Source organism: Haematobia irritans, chromosome 1 (assembly GCF_050003625.1).
Source record: "Haematobia irritans isolate KBUSLIRL chromosome 1, ASM5000362v1, whole genome shotgun sequence".
Taxonomy (NCBI): Eukaryota; Metazoa; Arthropoda; class Insecta; order Diptera; family Muscidae; genus Haematobia; species Haematobia irritans.
The window spans coordinates 88,648,205-88,670,965 of record NC_134397.1 but is presented as its reverse complement, the minus strand read 5'-3'; the positions used below and the strand labels follow the sequence as shown (position 1 = coordinate 88,670,965).

The 22,761-nt window shown below is 32.9% G+C and overlaps 2 protein-coding genes and 2 long non-coding RNA genes across 10 annotated transcripts in view; 1 reads left to right on the top strand and 3 right to left on the bottom strand.

Annotated features, from left to right (window-relative positions):
• CtBP (C-terminal binding protein) overlaps positions 1–8,793 on the bottom strand; it is a 31,375-nt gene extending 22,582 nt beyond the window's left edge. For 5 of the 7 annotated variants that reach the window (XR_012718022.1, XM_075291108.1, XM_075291111.1 and 2 more), the window contains exon 1: positions 8,673–8,793. The gene's annotated coding sequence lies outside the window, so the exon portion shown is untranslated. Of the gene's footprint in view, positions 1–7,982; positions 8,618–8,660 lie in introns of those variants that run through there. The other 2 variants (XM_075291110.1, XM_075291109.1) reach the window with 2 other exon arrangements.
• Positions 8,794–16,627: 7,834 nt separating this feature from the next.
• Positions 16,628–17,351, bottom strand: LOC142239968 (uncharacterized). Its single transcript, XR_012723149.1, has 2 exons — positions 16,905–17,351; positions 16,628–16,837 (listed from the first exon to the last, which is right to left on the bottom strand). It is a non-coding gene; the product is annotated as an uncharacterized LOC142239968 (long non-coding RNA).
• Positions 17,352–18,071: 720 nt separating this feature from the next.
• On the top strand, positions 18,072–19,292 carry LOC142221390 (regulator of telomere elongation helicase 1 homolog). The gene is made up of 2 exons (XM_075291107.1): positions 18,072–18,376; positions 18,432–19,292. The coding sequence occupies exons 1-2, from the start codon at positions 18,316–18,318 to the stop codon at positions 18,593–18,595; spliced, it is 225 nt and encodes a 74-aa protein (XP_075147222.1). The 5' UTR covers positions 18,072–18,315; the 3' UTR covers positions 18,596–19,292.
• Positions 19,174–20,162, bottom strand: LOC142221391 (uncharacterized). Its single transcript, XR_012718021.1, has 2 exons — positions 19,879–20,162; positions 19,174–19,809 (listed from the first exon to the last, which is right to left on the bottom strand). It is a non-coding gene; the product is annotated as an uncharacterized LOC142221391 (long non-coding RNA).
• Positions 20,163–22,761: the final 2,599 nt, after the last annotated feature.

Here is a 22,761-nt window from a genome sequence, read left to right as displayed (position 1 = left end):
ATTTCGTTTATTGTACGTATGTACATACATAAATGGAAAGAAAGACTGGTTTTGGATTTTATTTCTACATGTTTGTTGTTTGTATGATATGCTACTGAGCAAGCAACACTCTCCAGTACTATTGAATTGTCCGTCTGAGTTTTGCCGGTTTTTTTTTCTTATTGTCTTGTTTCAGCTATTGGTGTTTTAATAGGTTTTTATTGTAATTTTTTATTACTTTTTCGTTGTCGGTTAACATTTTGCTGGTGTTGGCTGCTCTTATTGCCTTTTTCGTATGTCTGACTGTCTGTCAGCTGCTTATTTTGTCGTCATTTGACTTAAAGTTGATGTTGTTGTTCTTTGCGTTTCTGGTTTTCTCTTTTTGGGACATGTGTCTGGTGCTTCTTAGTTGTGTGGTTGTTGTTGTTTTTTTTTTTTTCATTTATAATGTACAGTGCACAATTTAAAGTTTTCGAATTTAAACTGTAATGTGTAATATTCCCAGTTATAGCATTACGTTCCTTTACTGTTAATGGGCACATTTGATCACAATTTTTGCTTACTGTCGTTTTGTTTTCTTATTTTTAATATTTCTCGGTATCTGTTTATGTCTGTCTGGTTCGGTGAAAATTATTGTGTTATATGTATATGAAGTTGAAATTGTGGCGAGACAGGCGCCACATAAATACCTTAACATTATATGTTTGGGAAATTTTAAAGTAATTTTTAAAAGTATGCATTATGTTATCTAAGGATAACATTAGTAATCAACTATTCTATTTTTGTATACCCTCCAGCATATGATGGGGGTATATAAACATTCAATATCAATTTATTAAGACAATACAATAAGCAAAATGGGGCCAATAATCTAAACCAAGCAATTCGATCTCATATTTTATTAAAAACATTATTTTGTTGTTCCATATGTAACTGGATTTGAATAGGTACAGTTTGGTTAATGGCGGATCTAGAAATTGGAATTAGAACCAAAAGGTCGACTTCTCCAAAATTTAAAAAAAACGACTTTTTGCTTTTTTAAAATTATGGTAACAAATAAATTAAAAACATGTTAAGCATTACTAAATTGATCTAAACACATGATCGTACACAAATCAATAGTATTTACCCTATAGAAATAGGTACGAAACCATGTTAAATTGACCGGTCTATTCCATACGATTTTACCAGAACTATGAATGGTCCATACACACCAGGGACAAGGCCTGGGGTTAATCTATTTGCCCTAGGGTAGATCGGCGCATATACTGTTAAACTTATATAAAGTGAAGCACTCTCTATATTAAATTGATTTCTAAGTCGAATTGAGGTAAAAACTACTTCTTCCTTCCCATTTCCCAGTAATTCCCATAATCTTCCCATAATGAATTTATATGTGGGTACTACACACAATTTTTTTTTATTTTATTTTAATCACGAACATCGCGGATTCAATCATTTTTTTAATTGAAATATCTTCAATCACGAAAATGATAGTATCAATCACCCATTTTGATTGAAAACCAACACGATTTTTAATTACAAATTTAATTGACTTTTGTCACGGAATCATTTAATTGTGTGATTGAATCAATTAAAAATTTGATTGATTTTTAACATAAAATTAAATCACAGTTTTAATTGAATCAATTAAAATTTTAATTAATTTCGCGACAAAAATCGATCAACTATTTGATTGATTCAATTAAATTATTAATTGATATGGGCAATAAATTTCAATCAATCAAAAAATGTATATATTGCGGCCTCAATGTCTTATTTAGTTTTATTTGAAATAACAGAAAATATGCGTTTCTTATAAAAAACCTTCAATGTTTTATTTTTCTGAATTATGCTATAGACTAAAGAATTTTGTTTTTGTTATTTGTGTATTTTATTCTAACATAACTTAGACATACAATTATGATCAATAACAACTAAAGGGTTAAAAAAATAAACTAAATAAATTAATATCTTCCTTATCATATTAACGATGTCAGCATGTTCCTTATAATATTTAGGTGCGCCTAGATTTCCAATAAATCAGCAGTCTGTAAGCTAAATTAGTTTTTCTGAAAGTAAAACAGAATAATTCGAATTTAATTTTGTTCAATTAAAAGTTAATTTTGTTAAACATTACCTGCATAGAATATCAAGTTCCAGGTTGCATATTTATAGTCGTTGTAGTCGTTTAGCATGAAAAGGTGTATTAAAGAGCTCGGTAATTTAATTTTAGTAACAATTCCTTTCCAAAATTTCCACACATTGACATCGTTTATTAAAATTTGAACCAATCAAAGTCAAAAATAATAGCAAAACATTGTAATATTTGGTATTATATTGATGATACTTTGCAAATTCTGGAAATAGAAAAAATATAAATGGAAAATACATATTTTTATAATTTTCGGATATTTTTCATATTTTTAAATCCAAAATAAAGAACCTTTTACCATTACATAATTCAACTCATTAGTTTATATAACAGATATACTGCTCTCTCTCTCTCTCTCTTGGGTTCAAAAAAGAAAAAACAGGTAAAACAAAAATTCAATTTAATGCCAACGCTACTTCGCAACTTCAAGGTGAATCTTCCAACAAACCCATACCGCTCTTGGTTTTTAGAAAACTAGGAATGCAACAATTTTGTAATTTTCAAAGATCAATACGGTACTCACCTTTTGATTGCAAACATATTCTTATATATTTGATAAAATGATGGAGTTGAGGGGATTGATTGGTCAATTTCACGAAATAAAACTGGTCACAGAAATGAATAAAAAAGCTATTATTTTAGTCTGTTTAATGTATACGGTATTCATATTTCACAATTTCTTACCTTCAATAAACGTATTGTTTTCCATTTTTACAATAACACAAAACACAAACACAGGTAATTTCCAATACGCTCTGTCATATATTTTTTCGCACCTTTACCACGTGGCCATTTGTTGTTGCACACTTTATTTATGTCAACCCTTTGCTGCTATGATTTATTGTTGCGTTCAAAATATTTATGCACACATTTTGAATGCAGCAGACAGAATGTCGCCAATCATGTTTTTCAATTTACGCGAAAAACAAAAATTTTCAATCACGTTTGTAATTGAAAATTATTTCCGAATTGATTAACAATTTGATTGAATCAATTAATATTTCAATTGGAAACGTGACAAATATCAATCATTTTTTTAATTGGTTTTTATTCGGATTTGATTAAATAATTAATTGAACATAATTAATAACATATTAATTGAATCCGTTTCCAAATTCAATTAAGTGATTAATTGAAAAAATTTCGGTAATAATTTTTTGTGTGTATGGTCTGTTTTTCGACAAAACATACAAAATTAGAATTTACCGAAGATTTGGCATTGATTGCAAACCAATTCATATTTCTAGATCCATTGTTTAAAAAAAGAACCGTGAAGACAAGCCTGATTTTCGTGGAAACCGAACACATTAATGAAGCAATTCGGATGGTATAAATTTGACGCACGTGCGTTTTTTGTCACATGTAACAAGAGGAAGCCCAAAGGAAGGAAACCTAAACAAACACAAGAAAAAACACATCAATAAAAAATCTGTCATTAATTATCGGTGTTCAGTGAATCGATAATAACACCGCACAATGGAAATTTGAATCATCTGGAATTATATTTTATTTTAAAATAATAAAAGAGAAGTCATCCTATTACAATAAATATTTTCATATTTCGGTCAGTTTGAGATAAATGTGTTCACTATGGTCAAATGGAGAAATATGAACACCCAATTCATATGGAAAAAATAACGGATGGTAATGATGATATTCCGAAAAGTGGTTAGGACTCTCAATATATGGTCAACGAAGAATTGGGGATAGGTTAGGTTAGGTGGCAGCCCGATGTATCAGGCTCACTTAGACTATTCCATTGTGATACCACATTGGTGAACTTCTCTCTTATCACTGAGTGCTGCCCGATTCCATGTTAAGCTCAATGACAAGGGACCTCCTTTTTATAGCCGAGTCCGAACGGGATAACTGTGACCTCTATGACCAAGGGGGAAAAAGGGACCGCCAGATTAATTTCTGTCATATATATTTTCAACATATGGCTTAAAAGCAATGATTATAGAGAGGATTTATATGGAAAAGATAAATTTATTTTTTTTGTTTCTCAATAAATGAGCGACTATCAAATGGAAGCAAGGATCATCGGGACAAACGTGGTCACAAAGATGCAAAGCCAAGTTCACATGTTAAAGATAGATCTATTAGTCCTCTATTCGATCGTAAAAAGGTGTATTCCATAGGATGGTTTATAGCAATAATTCGCATTGATCCTAGTGGTTTTATTTTTATTTTACGGCAATTGAGCGGCGTAGGCATAATTCTTTTACACGTCTCAAAGTTTCTCTAAGTGGTTCCACAATAATATGAAGTACCATTCGAATGCGCCTATAAAAAGGAGTTCCCTTGTCATTGAGGTAAACACGGAATCGAGCAGCACTCTTTGATAAGAGAGAAGATCACCACTTGTGGTATCACAATGGATTGATTAGTCTATGTGAGAGCGTTGACAGGTTGGGTTTTCCCCCCACAAAATTTACTAGTTTTTACTAGAAACCGTTCCTCAACCCCAAATAATAGCAAAAGTAGTAAACAATTTTAAGAGAACAATGTCAAAATGCATGTCTCTTTTACAATTTTTTTACTTCTAGTAACTCGACAAATTCTTTCGAGTAAAAGTAGTAGATGTCATGACAAAAAATAATTATTTATTTATAAATTTTACAAACCACAGTAGTTCCAAATCGCTTTTTTGGAAATAACTCCGTAACTTTTGAATGGATTAAGATATCGACATTTTTTTCTTTGTGACAAAGCTGAGATGTTTTCCTCTATGTTTACAGGTTTGTAGGTCCCTAGACGTTGGAAGTTGGTCACCTCGGATGTATGAAATTTTGTTTTACTTAGCAAACGCGAAAATATTTTGCTGGATAGAACTTATAAACCTCTATAAACATATTGAGTGTGTGCGCAAATATAACTAATATTTGCGAGATATGGGCCCTACAATTCATATTTTCGTAAAATTATAAAGTGGGGTCAGTATTTTGAATCTAGAAAGGTCGATTATTGTTATATTTTCTTTACTGTATGCCTTATAAATTTCTACGTATTCTAGAGGAAAAATGTGTGTACCTTTTGTGCTTTAAATTAAACGTGTAGACTCCACAATTTGGAATTTCAAAACAATACCGAACCAATGCCACTTGTTTCGAAAAATATCAAAACATTGACTGACCCACACTAAATTCGGCACACCTATTAATGAACCAAAAGTAACTCTACGTTTTGAATTTCATGCAAATCGGTTAAAAGTTTGAATGCCTATCTGCTGAAGTTTATATGGGGGCGAAATCGAAACTTATGTCGATGTAGCACATTTTCGAACTTGACCTGCTTGTAGACAAAATACGTGTCTGCGGAAATTTCAACTCTATAGGTTCATTATTGAAAAATGTAGCCTGATTACAATAGACAGACGGGAGCCACCGTGTTGCAATGGTTAGCATTCCCGCCTTGCATGTACAAAGTTGTGGGTTCGATTCCTGCTTCGAACTCTGAGAGGATTTTCAATATTTATCTCTTTTACTACTGTTTACTACGAGTAAGGTAAAGGAACACAGCTTTTATATAGTGGAGCAATTCTCAACAAAATTCGGAGCAGTTCTGGCATGAATTATGAGAAAAAAAAAGATGCGGGAACTCAACCCAAGTTTCTAAATATAAGCAAGTATGCAATAGCATTATTTTCGTTATCTTTTTCAAACGTTTCACTTGAAAGGGAATTTTTAATGTTTAACACAATTTAAAAAAATCGTATTTTAACTTAGCAGCTGAAATCGTTTTAAGAGTTAATTTTTATTAAATTATTGGTCTTATAATTTCTCGCATACAATTTTGGCGATTAACTTTAATTTTTTTTATTTTTTTATTTCTATTATTTATACTTTATAACCATTTTTTTATAAATTAATTTGATTTAAAAGATTTATATATTGAATTGTTTTGTTTTGCCGGCTTTCCTCAGGGACGAAGTACGAAATTCTCTTTTGTTATAAAGTATTTTCTTAAAGAGCAAATAAAACCGAAATTGTGATTTCATCTAATGGGTTTTGTTTACTTCAAAGCAAAATTTTTTAGGATCAAAAGAATATTTAGTTTATCTAAAATTTCGTTCCTCAGAAAAGAAACCTCTTCTTTCAGTATATATGTATATTTGTGTTAAATTTAATTTTTAAAATGTATCACTAGAGGATTTTTTTCACGAAATTTGGGACCCCGTTTTGTACTGTTTTTGAAAAAAGTCTAGACCAATTTAGGAGTTTTTTCTTAAAATTTGGGGGGGAAGAATCAAAAATCAACTGGCAACACTGCTATGTGAGCGTAAAAAACGCTCACATAGACGTATGCCCTTACGAGATCTATGCTGGCAGGAAGGCAAAACCGAAGAAGTTCTATGGGACAAAATATTCGTAACTATCTTCTAAAATGGCGTATGGATAACAATAAATTCTGCTATCCGCATATAATTGTTTACAAAAGAGCGAGAAAACGAAGTTTATAAAAGGCGATAAGAATAATTTAAAAATATAAAAAACAACATTAATAGACCGTGAATACTATTTATAAAAAGATTCACAACTGATTAACTGAAGTGTGAAGGTTTTGTCCAATTTCACATCAATGTTTGTTTAATCAATCCCTTAAGATAATTCATATTAGAATTTATACCGATCGCTATGTAGACCTATTTCAATATATTTACGTATAACAGATCCTCCAATTTTCCCTAAATTCTTGCAGGTACAACTGCACCCGACCAGAAAAGTATTTTTTATTAAAAAGGTTTGTACGTTGAGAGAATTACAATTCAACTACGCACGGACGACAGAGTTGTCACTGCAAAAATTTTAGGTATAAATGATGTAAAGTTGCTTGCAAAATTATTGTGCCTAATCAGTGCATTGAAACAAACGTATGAAATTTGTTCATGTTTTCTTAATAATTCTCACAAAAAAATATTTTCGTATTCATCTTCTTGCACACAATGAAAAAAAGAAAACAAAAAACACAATCTAAAAATAAAAATTGTATTTCAACCGTAAACTGAACGCCAGACTATAAATAAAAGAAATGTAGTACCAACAAACAAACTATGCCTTCTCTCGTTGTTTTGCTAAAAAAGAAAGCATTTTCTCCCATCCAAAGCGAGTCAAGGTAGCAACGACTGTATACGTACAGAACAACAAATTCGCCGACACAAAACATGTGCTTTCCAATAAAATGTTCAACCTGCCTGCACCACCAATCGTATAAACAACAGCAAACGCTCAATTACGAAATGGGTCTCCATCTAATGTGTAACAAGCATTCATTTCTCAGCGTAAACAATCGTTAAATAAAGCGGTGTCTTGTTTTATTAAAATTATTTTTCTTTTGTTATTTTACTTCCGAATTGTATGGGCCATATATAATGTTAACTATGCACCAGCAATACCAAAGCGAATGTCAAAAGAGCAGGCGAATTAAAAAAAGAACATAGTGCGCTTAGTACTCGTTACTACTTTATAACGAATGTGTGTATTCAAGTCTTCTAGCAGGCAAATTGATATGTGTGAGTGAATAAACTGTGTTGTGCGAATTTCTTGAATACGAACGAGTAGAGATAAACCAACAATACACGGCAAATTGACTGACAAACGCAAAAAATACACATTAAAGGAAAATGTGTGTGAATGCAGGAAAAATATGTATAAAGTGTACACTTTAATGTAGGTTTGGCTTTAAATTAAGACCCCAACGTTAGATTCGACTGATAAAGGGGTATATGCGCGGGGCCAAATATAATTTAATGCTGTGTCAAGAGATATCTGAATCTGATGAATATCTGTTATTTGTTTAATATTACTGTACTTTTTCAATCACATTTTTGCCTTTTCCAGAAACTCACCGCACTCTGAAATTACCGAAAGGTTGGTGTCGCACAACCGAAATACCTTCGCAATATTTTCTCTTTTTGTAAGAAAATAATAGAAACCATACAAGGAAGTAATTTTAAAGAATTATTATTGAAATTTCAGTTGTTTTCCACTTATGGCTTTTACTGCGTGTATGGGTGTGTGTGTTTCTTTTCGTTCGAGTTTTTTCTTTGTTGCGCGGCTGCTGCTAAGAAAAACAGTACGTAGAAATTTCTGTTGTTCCTCCGCAAACAATTTCCCAGATAATTTTATGTATATCACTTGTATTTCATAATCCGTTAGTTATTGCCACATCTTATTTGCAATTGCCGGTAAATTTCGTTGAAAACGACACTTAATTTTTATGGTTTTTAATATTTTAAAGCAACGCGTCCATAAAATTCCAACTTTACACTCGTACTTTTCAAAATGGCGGAAAATGTTAAAAGAAATCAACGAACACCACGGCAACTTTTTCTGTTTTAGTACAATTAATGACGCCGATTGCAACCAATTCGCCACTTCACAATTTTCTACTCGCTGGTTTTTTCATCCATTGAACTGCTAAGGCTTTGATATTGCTTTTCTTGGCATTATCTTATCAATTTTTATATATTTCATTGTAAACACCACTTCTTAACGACACAAAAACATTCGAAAATTAAATTTACCATAAAAATTACCATTAATATTGTGTTCCGCTCGTATCCGAATAACTTAGTGCGGTGTTAATACGAAATTAAAATATATGATAGAGTGAGTAATCGATTTCGATTATTGTAATGAATCGATAATTTACCCAGCTGCAAAACCTAATTCACATAGAATGTGCGCACATGGTGCATTAAGATAGTTGACAACATTTAGCAGATAGCTTTTGTTTATGCGCTTTACAGACTATCAGTTATTCCGGACGACAGTGCTCGCGTCGAACATATCCCATATATTGTGCACATTATAAGTTAAGTCCGAAGGCATAATCGATACTGCTGCATGTTTATGGGATCGATAACACATTTACCGATTATTTAGTCATCGCCGACAAGTCGTATCGATCCGACACACTGTAAGATTCTTTACAAACACCGACATTCCGTCCGGAATAACTGATAGTCTGTAAAGCGCATTAGAGGCTTTGTGGTCCGTTCAAATCATATATTTTGTAGTGAAACAATGACATCGCTAATGAAACTGTTGTGCTATGTTCTCACTACGTCGAAATCTTCTTTAACTAAATTTCGTAGGAAATTGATTGATTTATGCTATGTTCCCACTGACTCGTTTTCCCACTCGTTTTTCAAAAACATTTCACCGTTCACACCGAGTTGAGATGTTTTATGCGCTTTACAGATTATCAGTTATTCCGGACGACAGTGCTCGTGTCGAACATATCCCATATATTGTGCACCAAGGCATATTAATTAAAGATAAAGTCACGAGCAAACGTGTGTACACCCCATGATATTTAGAAAGTCAAACTAATGCGCTTTACAGACTATCAGTTATTCCGGACGACAGTGCTCGTGTCGAACATATCCCATATATTGTGCACATTATAAGCTAAGTCCGAAGGCATAATCGATACTGCTGCATGTTTATGGGATCGATAACACATTTACCGATTATTTAGTCATCGCCGACAAGTCGTATCGATCCGACACAATGTAAGATTCTTTACAAACGCCGACATTCCGTCCGGAATAACTGATATTCTGTAAAGCGCATTAGTATGACAGTTACCATGGAAACTAGAAATTCCCATTTACTCTAAATTCATATATATGCAACATTTATTGAAATAAATACCGCGAGCGTCAAGGATTTTTTAAAGTTATTTTCATACCCCTATGTTCTTCAAAGCATTTGTTTATTCATTATACCCTTCACCACTACTGTGGTACAGGGTATAATAAGTTTGTGCATTTGTATGTAACGCCAAGAAGGAGTAATCATAGACCAACCTTTTAGTATACGGATCGGCTTAGAATTAAATTCTGAGTCGATTTAGCGATGTCCGTCTGTCTGTCTGTCCGTCTGTCTGTCTGTCCGTCTGTCTGTCTGTCTGTCTGTTGATGTATTTTTGTGTGCAAAGTACAGCTCGCAGTTTTAGTCCGATTGTCCTAAAATTTGGTATAGGGTCCTGTTTCGGCTTAAAGACGATCCCTATTGATTTTGGAAAAAATCAGTTCAGATTTAGATATAGCTGCCATATATATTTTTCACCGATCTGGTCATAATTGGCGTGTATATCAACCGATCTTCCTCAAATTCCGTACATCCGAATATTTTATGAGTCTCGAAAAACTTGCAAAATATCAGCAAAATCGGTTCAGATTTAGATATAGCTCCCATATATAGCTTTCGCCCGATTTACACTCATTTGCCCACAGAGGCCAATTTTTTGCTCCGATTTAGTTGAAATTTTGCATAGGAAGTAGAATTAGCGTTGTAACTATGCGTGCCAAATTTGCTTGAAATCGGTTCAGATTTGGATATATCTCCCATATATAGCTTTCGCCCGATTTACACTCATATGACCACAGAGGCCAATTTTTAACTCCGATTTAGTTGAAATTTTGCACAGGGAGTAGAATTAGCATTGTATCTATGCGTGCCAAATTTGGTTGAAATCGGTTCAGATTTAGATATAGCTCCCATATATATGTTTTTCTGATTTCGACAAAAATGGTCAAAATACCAACATTTTCCTTGTAAAATCGCCACTGCTTAGTCGAAAAGTTGTAAAAATGACTCTAATTTTCCTAAACTTCTAATACATATATATCGAGCGATAAATCATAAATAAACTTTTTCGAAGTTTCCTTAAAATTGCTTCAGATTTAAACGTTTCCCATATTTTTTTACTAACATTGTGTTCCACCCTAGTGCATTAGCCGACTTAAATTTTGAGTCTATAGATTTTGTAGAAATCTATCAAATTCTTCCAGATCGAGTGATATTTAAATGTATGTATTTGGGACAAACCTTTATATATAGCCCCCAACACATTTGACGGATGTGATATGGTATCGAAAATTTAGGTCTACAAAGTGGTGCAGGGTATAATATAGTCGGCCCCGCCCGACTTTAGACTTTCCTTACTGGTTTTTTCTATAGGGCTGTTTTCTTTTAGCACTGGATATGCTAAGCCGTTAAGGTGGGTATTAAGTTCGAGTTTTTTCACTAAAGGTGGGTACTATGTTTGTTGGCACGAAAAAAACTTCACTTAACCATTCTTTCGCGTTGAAAAATGAGAGTGTTGACAATACATTTCGAACGAAGAAAACAGCTATTTTGGAGCTATTCCGCGTTTATTTCTCCGCAATTTAATTGACAACATCGCCAAATGTCATACTATTTTTACTTATACATACGCAGCAGCTGATTGTTGACATACACGCATTCATGATAATTGTTTTGAAAAGTGTTTTTCTACCAGTTTTTGGATTGTTTTCCAAAAAAATCTCATACAGCACTGGATACTAATAATTGTTAAGAATAAAGCTCCAGCCGCTCTACTCCTGGTGTCTTACCAAATTCTGCAACAGCTTTTACAACATGTGGTACATTGTCTTCTTCAGCTTTTCCAAATGGATACCGTCAATTTGTAACGCACATCAAAAAAACATATAATTCCGGTGTTATGCTAACTTTTACATCATGCGCAGCAATGGACTCATTCATCAACAAACTTAATTCGTTGGTGTCCACAATATCTACAAAATCGCATTGCAATACCATGCTGTTGCCGCCTCACTAGCAATTTCAAATCCAGTGGTCACCACCACGGTTCCCACAAAGGATAATAACGCCATTTCATTTGCCAATGTTGTTACATCGGGGGGAACAACCAACTTAAGCCCATAACTCAAGTTCAAGGGTAGTCCCTAAGCCAAAGTCACTGTTCCCGACTTATATTTCGTCACAAAGGGATGTTAGTGTTCTATACCAGACTCTTCGTTGACTGAAATTAATACATTGAGAAGCAATTGGCTGGTTTACTGAAGGATGTTATACTCTCCCAATGTATAAGTTCCAATAACTATTTCAGTCACGTTATGAAATTCAACCAGTGTTTTGAATTGATAAAATGCAAGAATGCCGCTAACTGAAATTTAAAAGCCACAACGAAATTAAATCGTTTCATTCCAGCCTATCGCAATCATTTTGGACAAATGATGAATACAAGAAAATTATTTTGCTATTTAAATAAAAATTATTTAATTATTTGCTATAAACAATTATTTTGGATATAACTTTGTTCAGAAAAATTTACTAATTTTATATTAAAAAGTATAAAACGTATAAAACCACCCAATTACTTATACCCCGGTATATAAAAATAAAACAAGTTCGATTATAATTTTATTATGATTTTTTATTAATTTGTACATTTATACACTAATTAAAGACCCTAGAACACAATGTTTTCTTTTCTGGATTATCAGCTTTCTTTCATTAATATTGTTATATTTAAAAATTTTTAATTATCATTTCTCATATTTAGCTTTCATGTTGTTTCCATTAAAAATTAAAATTGCATTAACATTTCTTTTGTTCAGTTCTCATTCATTTACGCCTCTTACACACAAAAAACGAGCTCGCTTAACAAATAGAAAAGGGAGCAATTACGAGGAGCGGTAAAATAATAAAAAAAAAATACAATTCATTTCTTTGTAAAAAATGGGTGTTGAATGTAGAAGCACTGGGTTTACAGAGATAAGACGAAATCGTTTTTAAGCATATTTTAAAAAAGAAATCTTCATCGATTACATCTGCAGTATTATGACAATTAGCTTCTTCTACTTCTTCGTGTTCTGTGCAAACATTATGTAGCATAACATTAGTCAATTCTAAATTAGCAGGGGATGATGATAAATGGTGGCCTGGTTGTATCTCTACAATATGACGCTGATGGAATGCTATTGTTGCTGATGGCTGAAGCGATGATGGTACTGTTGTAATAGGCGGAGTTTCCAACGGGCACCGGTCGCCGATTGGAAACTCCTAGAAGACATTCCTTAGGGGTAAAATTTCACCCGGCCATTTCTTCGCCAGCAAAATCCAATTTAACAACATCACCTGGTAAACATTCCTCCACATCAACTTCATTCTCTGCCGTATTTATACGGTTCAATGTCATTGTAATATCTGGACCAGACTTAAGTCCCACGGTAGCTCCTGCTAAAGCCATTGTAGTGGTGGGAACAACAACATTCGATCCAGCTGCTGGTGATACTATTGTGGATGATTGTGAAACCACCATTGCATTAGTATTGCATTTGTATTACTAACGGCAGCAACAGTCGATATTGCATTTGAAGAATTATTAATAGTGGCTAATGTTGGAGTAGTATTTGCTGCCACCCCAATGGGACCACTCACTACTTGGGCGGCCGTTTTATTTGGTTGTTGCAATACAATATTTGCGGTCACAGCCACTGTGGTCGTGGCAGGTGTTGAGGGTGCTATGTTGGAGTTGTTCACTGTAGCTGATGTAGTGGCTGCAATTGTGGGTGTCAGGGATGTGAGGGCAGATGCTACTGTGGCAGAAACGGCTACAGAACCAGATGCTGTTATATATGTTATATACATATAGCACTCCGTTATTTTTATTTCGTCAATCTAATTGCATTTTTAAATAACAACGCGAACCACTTTTGTATTCTAATTTAACACAAATCATTTGAATAAATCAATTATTTCTTAATTCACATTACAAATGGCGCCATGTTTTGAAACTAACTAATCTCAACATATGGAAGGATTTAAAGCCGACCTAATTAGGGACTATGCACTTTATGTCAGTTTTTCAACTCGAAAAAAAACAAAGTACCACAAATGAAAAAATATTTCGGTAGTTTGTATTTGGTTGTTGCAATACAATATTTGCGGTCACAGCCACTGTGGTCGTGGCAGGTGTTGAGGGTGCTATGTTGGAGTTGTTCACTGTAGCTGATGTAGTGGCTGCAATTGTGGGTGTCAGGGATGTGAGGGCAGATGCTACTGTGGCAGAAACGGCTACAGAACCAGATGCTGTTATATATGTTATATACATATAGCACTCCGTTATTTTTATTTCGTCAATCTAATTGCATTTTTAAATAACAACGCGAACCACTTTTGTATTCTAATTTAACACAAATCATTTGAATAAATCAATTATTTCTTAATTCACATTACAAATGGCGCCATGTTTTGAAACTAACTAATCTCAACATATGGAAGGATTTAAAGCCGACCTAATTAGGGACTATGCACTTTATGTCAGTTTTTCAACTCGAAAAAAACAAAGTACCACAAATGAAAAAATATTTCGGTAGTTTTTCGCATTTTTGGTTTTGTATGGGATTTCGCTTCGGAAACCGAACATAGTACCTACCTTAAAGTGAAAACTAAATCAGTAAGAAAAGGCATAAAATTATACATATTTGTTGCACATTTTATTATAACTTGATGGGGAATAGCCCAGAGCAAGTTTTCACAAAGTTTGTATTCCTTAAAAAGTATTATTAAAGAAAAGTAATCGTGAAAAAATGGCAATTTTAGCGGCTAAACTCGAACTTAATACTCACCTTTAAGGACTACAAGAAAACAGAGTACTCGTTTATCCAGGACATCTCCAAAAATATGCAACACTGTCATCAGCTGTTTAAAAACAATCACAGAAAAGAAGTGAAATCTTGCATTTTTAATGTATGAAATGGTCCAATTAGTAATAAATATTTACTTCTGCGATTATTTATGACACTGTATCACTTTGAATTTCATGTTTTTCGATAAAAATAGTCACAATAAATTGCTATTGTGAATCGAAGAAGCGTCCCTTTATCCAAATACAATCTGGCAACATCGGCGCGACTTGCACTGATGAGATGTTTTGGATAGATTGATTTACACGTAGCAAGTTACATGTTGCAGCATCTATCAGCCGTTTGTTTATTCTCGATGGAGGAGCGTGTCTGGAAAATACCTGAAACACTATGACTTTATTTCATTTGGAAAGTCAAAAATTGTTCACCAATATAACTTTTACAATTTTAAGCGAAATAACTTTGTTTTCGAAACTTCATTATCGATTTTATTTAAAAAAAATTATAAGAAGCTAGTTGCGCTTGGCGTTCACAAAATATAAAATGGCTCTTGTAACAATAGTGATGGCAAAATACTTTCATGCGAATAGTGATGGCAAAATACTACTTCAGTTGGCGATTGTTGCAGTGTCACTTACGAGTCTGTGGTAGCGATGAGGCTGAAATGGAACTTTGAAATGATGGCAGGGTATTGTTACAAGAGCCATTTTATATTTTGTGAAACACCAAGCGCAACTAGCTTCTTATAATTTATTTAAATAAAATCGAAAATGAAGTGCTGAAAACATAGTTATTTCGCTTAAAATTGTAAAAGGTATGTTGGTGAACAATTTTTGTCTTTCCAAATGGAATAAAGTGATTGTTTCCAGATATTTTACATACACCCAGAGAAATGGTTGGTTGCAATTCGATCATTACAATGAGGATATGATGTCAGTAACTTATTGTTTGTTACAAGAACATTGTTTTGATTATTTTCCCCATTATACATCCAACACGACCATAAAAAAGTTCACAGGATCAAAACGAAATTCCCATAACCATTCAATTGGTTACAATAACCAATGACGATAAATTTGGTTTTATGCTGCATAAAATTGTTGAGCTAACCACCAGCATAGTGAGACCTACATCATGGGAATCAACAAAAGGTTGGTACAACCAAAAGTTGAATATACCCTGCCAACATTTTTTGAATTTGGGGGCGCTTCTGAGAATCCCCACTACGTCGAAAACAGTCGTATACGATATCATAAACTCCTCGGAAAAGCACCGTCACTATTGAGAAGTTGTACCACGCCAAGTTACTACAAAAAAGTATCGCATGAGTGCAATTATTAGGTGCCCTTCTCGATACATTTAGAAGGACGCCAATAAGAGCCCCTTCAAACAATCAGAGAAAGTGCATTTTAAGATAGTTGTAAAAGAATCATTGTGGTCAAGTAAAACACGATTGTTTAGATGTTTATTAATTTTATTAAACATTTATAAATTCTCATAAATATAACATTTATAAGACTACCACATCACATTTAACATATTTTATGCATTAATAAAAGATTGATGTTGAGTTACAAGTTGCAAGTTACATGTTGTAGCGTCTATCAGCCAGTGCTTTTATTCCAAATGGAGGCAGCGTGTCTGGAAAAATATTTGAAAAACTATTACTTTATTCCATTTGGATAGTCAAAAATTGTTCACCAATATACCTTTCACAATTTTAAGCGAAATAACTATGTTTTCAGCACTTCATTATCGTTTTTATTTAAATAAATTATAAGAAGCTACTTCCCTGCCAACATTTTTTGAATTTGGGGGCGCTTCAGAGAATCCCCACTACGTCGAAAACAATCATATACGACATCAAAAACTCGTCGAAAAAGCGCCGTCACTATTGAGAAGTTGTACCACGCCAAGTTACTACGAAAAAGTTTCTCATCAGTGCAATTATTAGGTGCCTATTTAGATCAATTTTGAAGGACGCCAATAAGAACCCCTGCAAACTATCAGAAAAAGTGCATTTTAAGGTAATTGGAGAAGAATCATTGTGGTCAACTAAAACACGATTGTGTAGATGTTTATTGATTTGATTAAACATTTATAATTTCTTATAAATATAACATTTTTCGGTTTATCTCATCACATTTAACATAATTTTTTGCATTAATAAAAGAATGATGTTGAGTTTTAATTAGCAAGTTACATATTGCAGCGTCTATCAACCAGTTTGTTTATTTTCGATGGAGACAGCGTGCCTGGAAAAATATTTGAAAAACGATCACTTTATTCTATTTGGAAAGTCGAAAATTGTTCACCATATACCTTTCACAATTTTAAGCGTAATATCTATGTTTTCAGAACTTTATTTTCGTTTTTATTTAAATAAAATATAACAAGCTGGTTGCGCTTGGCGTTTCACAAAAAATAAAATGGCTCTTCTAACAGTAGTGATGGCAAAATACTTTCATGTACATTTTGTACTTTTTGATATGCTTCACCCATCACAGTTCGCGATGGTTGTGGTGACATTTACGAGTCTGTGGTAGCGATGAGGATGAAATGGAACTTTGAAATGCTAGCAGGGTACTAATAGGATCTTAGTTCAATTATAGGACGGGCGTAACGTAGTTGTTACAACAAATAAATATTTATATCAACATCGATACGGTAAATGGTATGACGCTAAAAATTTACTAAACGGAGAACAGCAATTACTTGATAATACTCCGCAATACATTGAATAAAGTTTATCCCATAGAAAAGAAGCAGTTCCAGTTAATTGTCCACCATTTTTTCATCGGTCAGCTTTTTAATGTTTTCAAAAACATAGAATCCATAATTTTAGTTTTCTGCAAAGAGATATACATTTAGTGACTTCCTTAAAGTTTTATTTCATTTATTATTTTCACTTACCTATTTTTATAAACTATTTGGTTATTTGTCTAAAATTTTCCATTTTTTTATTTCTTGCAATTGACCACGAACTTCGTTGCACAAATAAGTATTGAAAACCACATTGTTTTTTCGTTGCATTTTAGGGTAGTGTTTTGTCATAGTTTTCTCATATTATCTTCAACACTTTTTCAAAGATTTCGTCAACATTTTGGCAAATTGGAAGTAATTCGCAAACAATTTGAAGATGTATTGAAGATGAGCTATTTCAAGTCAAGTTGAATTTATCCCATAGAAAAGAAGTTGCTTTCAGGTAAGTATCGCACCGATTAATAAAAAAGGAATATTACAAAAGTTTCCATTGCAGACTTCATACACCAACAAACACAAATACTTTTTACGGCAAGCGAGTTTTGTTATTGTATTAAGCACACTGGACGAGCCTAAGTCGATCTGTATTTATATTTAGAGGCTTAAGGAAGAAATTTCTGGCAAGTATATATTGAATTAGGTTCTGTAGTTTGACCACATAATTGAAACCTAATAACCATCTGTCATTGGTATACAAACAAGGCATATTAATCCAGGTAAAGTCATGCAATCAGGTGACTAATATCGACATTCATCTTGTCAAAGGCTTTGTTTACGTTTAGTAGATTTGTTTACATTCTTTGTTTACATATATATTGCCATATGACGGAGGCATAAGGCAAATAAATGTTGAAGAATGTATTGCTAAACTGAAACACTATGGTTCGAGTGTACGAATTGAGGCATTAAGGAATCTAAGAGATGCAATAGCAATAAATCATGGGATCCCTATGAAGTTCAAAGAGCTTATATGGAAAAGGTCATCATATGTCTACGAGATGGATCAAATGGTTTTCTGGAATCCCCAACGGGTATAAAATAAAGTATAACAATGTAACCACCAATAAAACAAAAACTTTCTCATAGGAACCGGTAAAACCTTATGTTCATCTTTGGAATGGCTGCAATCCCGAAAAGAGGAAATGAAGATGCAAATACAACAAACAGCACCGCCACCAATTATTTTAAAACAATCCTATTTAGGCGGAGCACCTGTAAATGATTGCTCGTGTAAAGCCCAAGGGTGGTAGCTGGGGTCTTCCTAAAATAATATATATACTGGGTACTTGAGGTACCCATTCACAACTAACGCAAGATATGTAAGAATTAAAGCGGACATCTTTCTCATTTACGAGAGCGGTGGTTTTGGGATCCAGAGATCAATTGTGTATATATCCCGAGGTATTGCGAGAACAGGGCAATTCAAATAAAACACAGATCGATTTGTCGATTGCGAGTCCAAAAAAGAACTTGTGCCTTTCATCATCGTGTGGAATCGCGCAAAGATGATCTGGATTTAATGGACATTGAAGACTTGGTTAAAGTTGGTAAAAACTCAAAATGTGTCCATATTATGGGGCCAAAGAATAGATTGAAGATGCAGACAATATGTTTATGTCCTATAACTATTTATTGGACAAATCTGCACGGAAACAAATAGAATTGAATTAAGCAATACCTCATAATATCGTAAAGATAAATAATAAATAATTTTTATGATTTTTTATAATTTTTAATGGATTCTAACGCTTGTCTGAAACGTTTGACCTCAAATATTTTCAAAAATTCATAATTTTTTCAGATTGAATTTAGCATTTTTTCGACAAAATTTAAATAATTTGTACCATTTTATGAATTCTTAAACAGTTCTTAACCAATTTGAAACAAAAAATTTAACATTACCAATTAAAAATATGAATAAAACATGTTATAAAAAATTGAATGAAAGGAACTTCCTGTGTAGTTAAAATGAAGAACATCATTGGGAGTACATCTTCTGGAAGTTCTTTTAAAGTTGTGCCTTTGGAAGAACTTCCAAATTTTTTGATGGGTAACTCTGAACTTCTGCCACATAGGATCAGCAATAATTTTGTATGAAATAGCGCAATGCCTCATGCAAACGATCCATAAATTCTGTTCCTGGTGTAATACAATTGCTACCGAATCGTTCGTGTTCTCTCACTTCACCTAGGCTCTGTGCTAATCATTCCAAAGTTCAGCTTCCTTGGCTGAACGAAAACGTCTACTACGCTGTTGATTCATTTTTGCACGAGGGGCCACACCGTCAATGGCCATAAAGAATAATTTCTGTGGTTTAATTAGAAAAAACAACTTGTCAATATAGTTGAATATGTCCTTCAACATATCCTCCTGTTATGTTGAGATGGATGTTTGTATCATCGGAATGGGAGCAATTGTGAATAATGCCATTCATATCCAAATAAAGATTACCAAAATCGGGAACCTAAATAGAAAATACACAAGAAGCTCATAATTATTTCCTCCAACTTGTTACATGTCACTCCACACTTACGCATTGTTCCCAGGCCAATTCACTGAGACAAGGATACCGTTCACTTATGTAGCGGAAAAAGTTCGCCCCATTTTTTGTTGTTGTTTTGTATTGATGTCTGCCTTAGGCATATATTTAACTTCAAATCACTTTTTGTTCTTTGTAATAAACAATTGTTGGCTGAAAGCAACACTACACATACACAAAATGTCAACTTAAGTCATCTGCCATTTTAGTTTGACATTATAATTATCATGGGGGGGTACACACGTTTGCTCGTGACTTTACCTTTAATTAATATGCCTTGGTATACAAACATTACCTATAAAAAATTGTAAATTGTAATGTAAATTGATCTCACGTATATGTAGATTAAAAGCCTTTGTTGTTAGCACCTTTTGTATTTATTTTCGTAGTTTATTATGATTGTAAATCTTGTATCAAAATAATAAAATCTGAATATAATCTGGATTTTCATTTAATATTAGAATTTGGTTAGCATAATAATAAAGAAAATCGAGGGCGGTTGCACCAACAAACAAAACAATTAATTTGAGATTGCGACAACCAATGCAAAGTTGATCCAACATACTACCATGCAGTTACAATTGCCAAATGTTAGTTGTGCTGACAGATATCATTGATAGTTGATGGAACCACCTGCTTTCGGTTGGCAAATAATTCGGTTGAGGCAACGAAATTGTTTTCTGGGTGTACACGCTGACTCCATCGAGAATAAAAACACTGGCTGGTAGACGCTGCAACATGTAACATGCCACTAGTAAATCAACATCATTCTATTATTAATGAAAAAAAAATTATGTTAAATCCCAATAAACACAGGATGAGCGTTTTTCAAATGCAACAACTTTTCAGTTTGAGGGTAAATATAATTTTCAACATAAATTCAACTTGACTTGAAATAGCTCATCTTCAATACATCTTCAAATTGTTTGCGAATTACTTCCAATTTGCCAAAATGTTGACGAAATCTTTGAAAAAGTGTTGAAGATAATATGAGAAAACTATGACAAAACACTACCCTAAAATGCAACGAAAAAACAATGTGGTTTTCAATACTTATTTGTGCAACGAAGTTCGTGGTCAATTGCAAGAAATAAAAAAATGGAAAATTTTAGACAAATAACCAAATAGTTTATAAAAATAGGTAAGTGAAAATAATAAATGAAATAAAACTTTAAGGAAGTCACTAAATGTATATCTCTTTGCAGAAAACTAAAATTATGGATTCTACGTTTTTGAAAACATTAAAAAGCTGACCGATGAAAAAATGGTGGACAATTAACTGAAACTGCTTCAGATAGTTTATAATAATTGGTACGCCAATATGAAAAATTAAATCAAAACTTTAGAGAAGTCACTAAATTTAAATCTCTTTGCAGAAAACTAAAATCTTTGGATGCTACATTCTTGCAAACATTAAGAAGCTGACCAATGAAAAATGAGTGGCTTATCGACAAGAAAAAGTTTCCAGAAACATTACAAGTGCAACCAATTAAAATTGTTAAAAATAATAAATTGTTGAAATCAACAACTTTTGGATGAAAATATGCATCACATCGTCAGTTTAATTCATATGCTATTATCAGTTTAAAATGGATATTTTTTGAATTCCTTCTGCTGGAAATCAATTCTAACACGCGGTCCAGTACGTTCACAATTTCAAATTGCCCGCATGTTAATAAATTTTAATGCTGTTTTATGACACCAAAAGGAAGGAAATCGAATTATCAATGCAAAAGTGTTTACTAATAATGTTTAAGATATTTAAAGATTTGTTGTTTGTTTTTTTTGTTCTTATTTATTGATATGTTTAATAAGATTATTATTTATCAATTGGTATTGTAGTGTATTATGTAGTGTAGTGTATTATTATACATTTTATTTTGATAAAAATGAATAAATTATACAAAATTCATAGAAATTTGGCTTTGACTTTCAATTTGAAGTGGGGATAACATTCATACAAATTTAGGTTGAAAAGTATTTGCAACGATAGGGCTGTTTTCTTTTAGCACTGGATACCCAATGCCGTGAAGGACTAAAAGAAAACAGAGTACTCGTTTTCCAGGACATCTCCAAAAATATGCAACACTGTCATCAGCTGTTTAAAAACAATCACAGAAAAGAAGTGAAATCTTGCATTTTTAATGTATGAAATGCTGCAATTAGTAAAAAATATTTACTGCTGCGATTATTTATGACACTGTACCGCTTTGAACTTCATGTTATTCGATAAATTAGTCACAATAAATTGCTATTGTGAATCTTAAAAGCGTCACTTTATCAAAATGCAATCTGGCAACACCGACGCGAATTGCACTGATGAGTTGTTCCGGATAGAACACCAGTGCAACGATGTTCTGGATAGCCCATTCTTTTAGCATCCAGTGCTAAAAGAAAACAACCCTGATGTTAATTTTGAATTTGACTCGCATCGAAAATTGTTTGACAAATTATTGAGTAGCGATGCATTTCAATTTGAGGATAACACTTGAGATATTATTGCTAATGTGTTGAATTTCACTGTTGAGGGTAATGTCTGTTTTTTGTTGAGAACGCGATTTTCTCAACAATTTCTCAACTTGAATATTACCCTAATCCTTTGAAAAATGTTTGAAAAATTGTTGAAATTTAGCATTTTTCAAACGTTTGTGTTTATTGGGATGTGTTGTGATAGTGATATAAATGTTATATTTATAAGAATTTATAAATGTTTAATCAAATTAATAAACATCTACAGCCGTATTCATAAAAAGTTAATTGACGTTTATGAACGATTGATAAATTATTTCGTGAAAAATAGCATTCATAAACGATTAATAGCTTACGAAACCTTTAACAAGTCTTTGGTAAATTGTAAAAATTTATTGTAGGATGTAC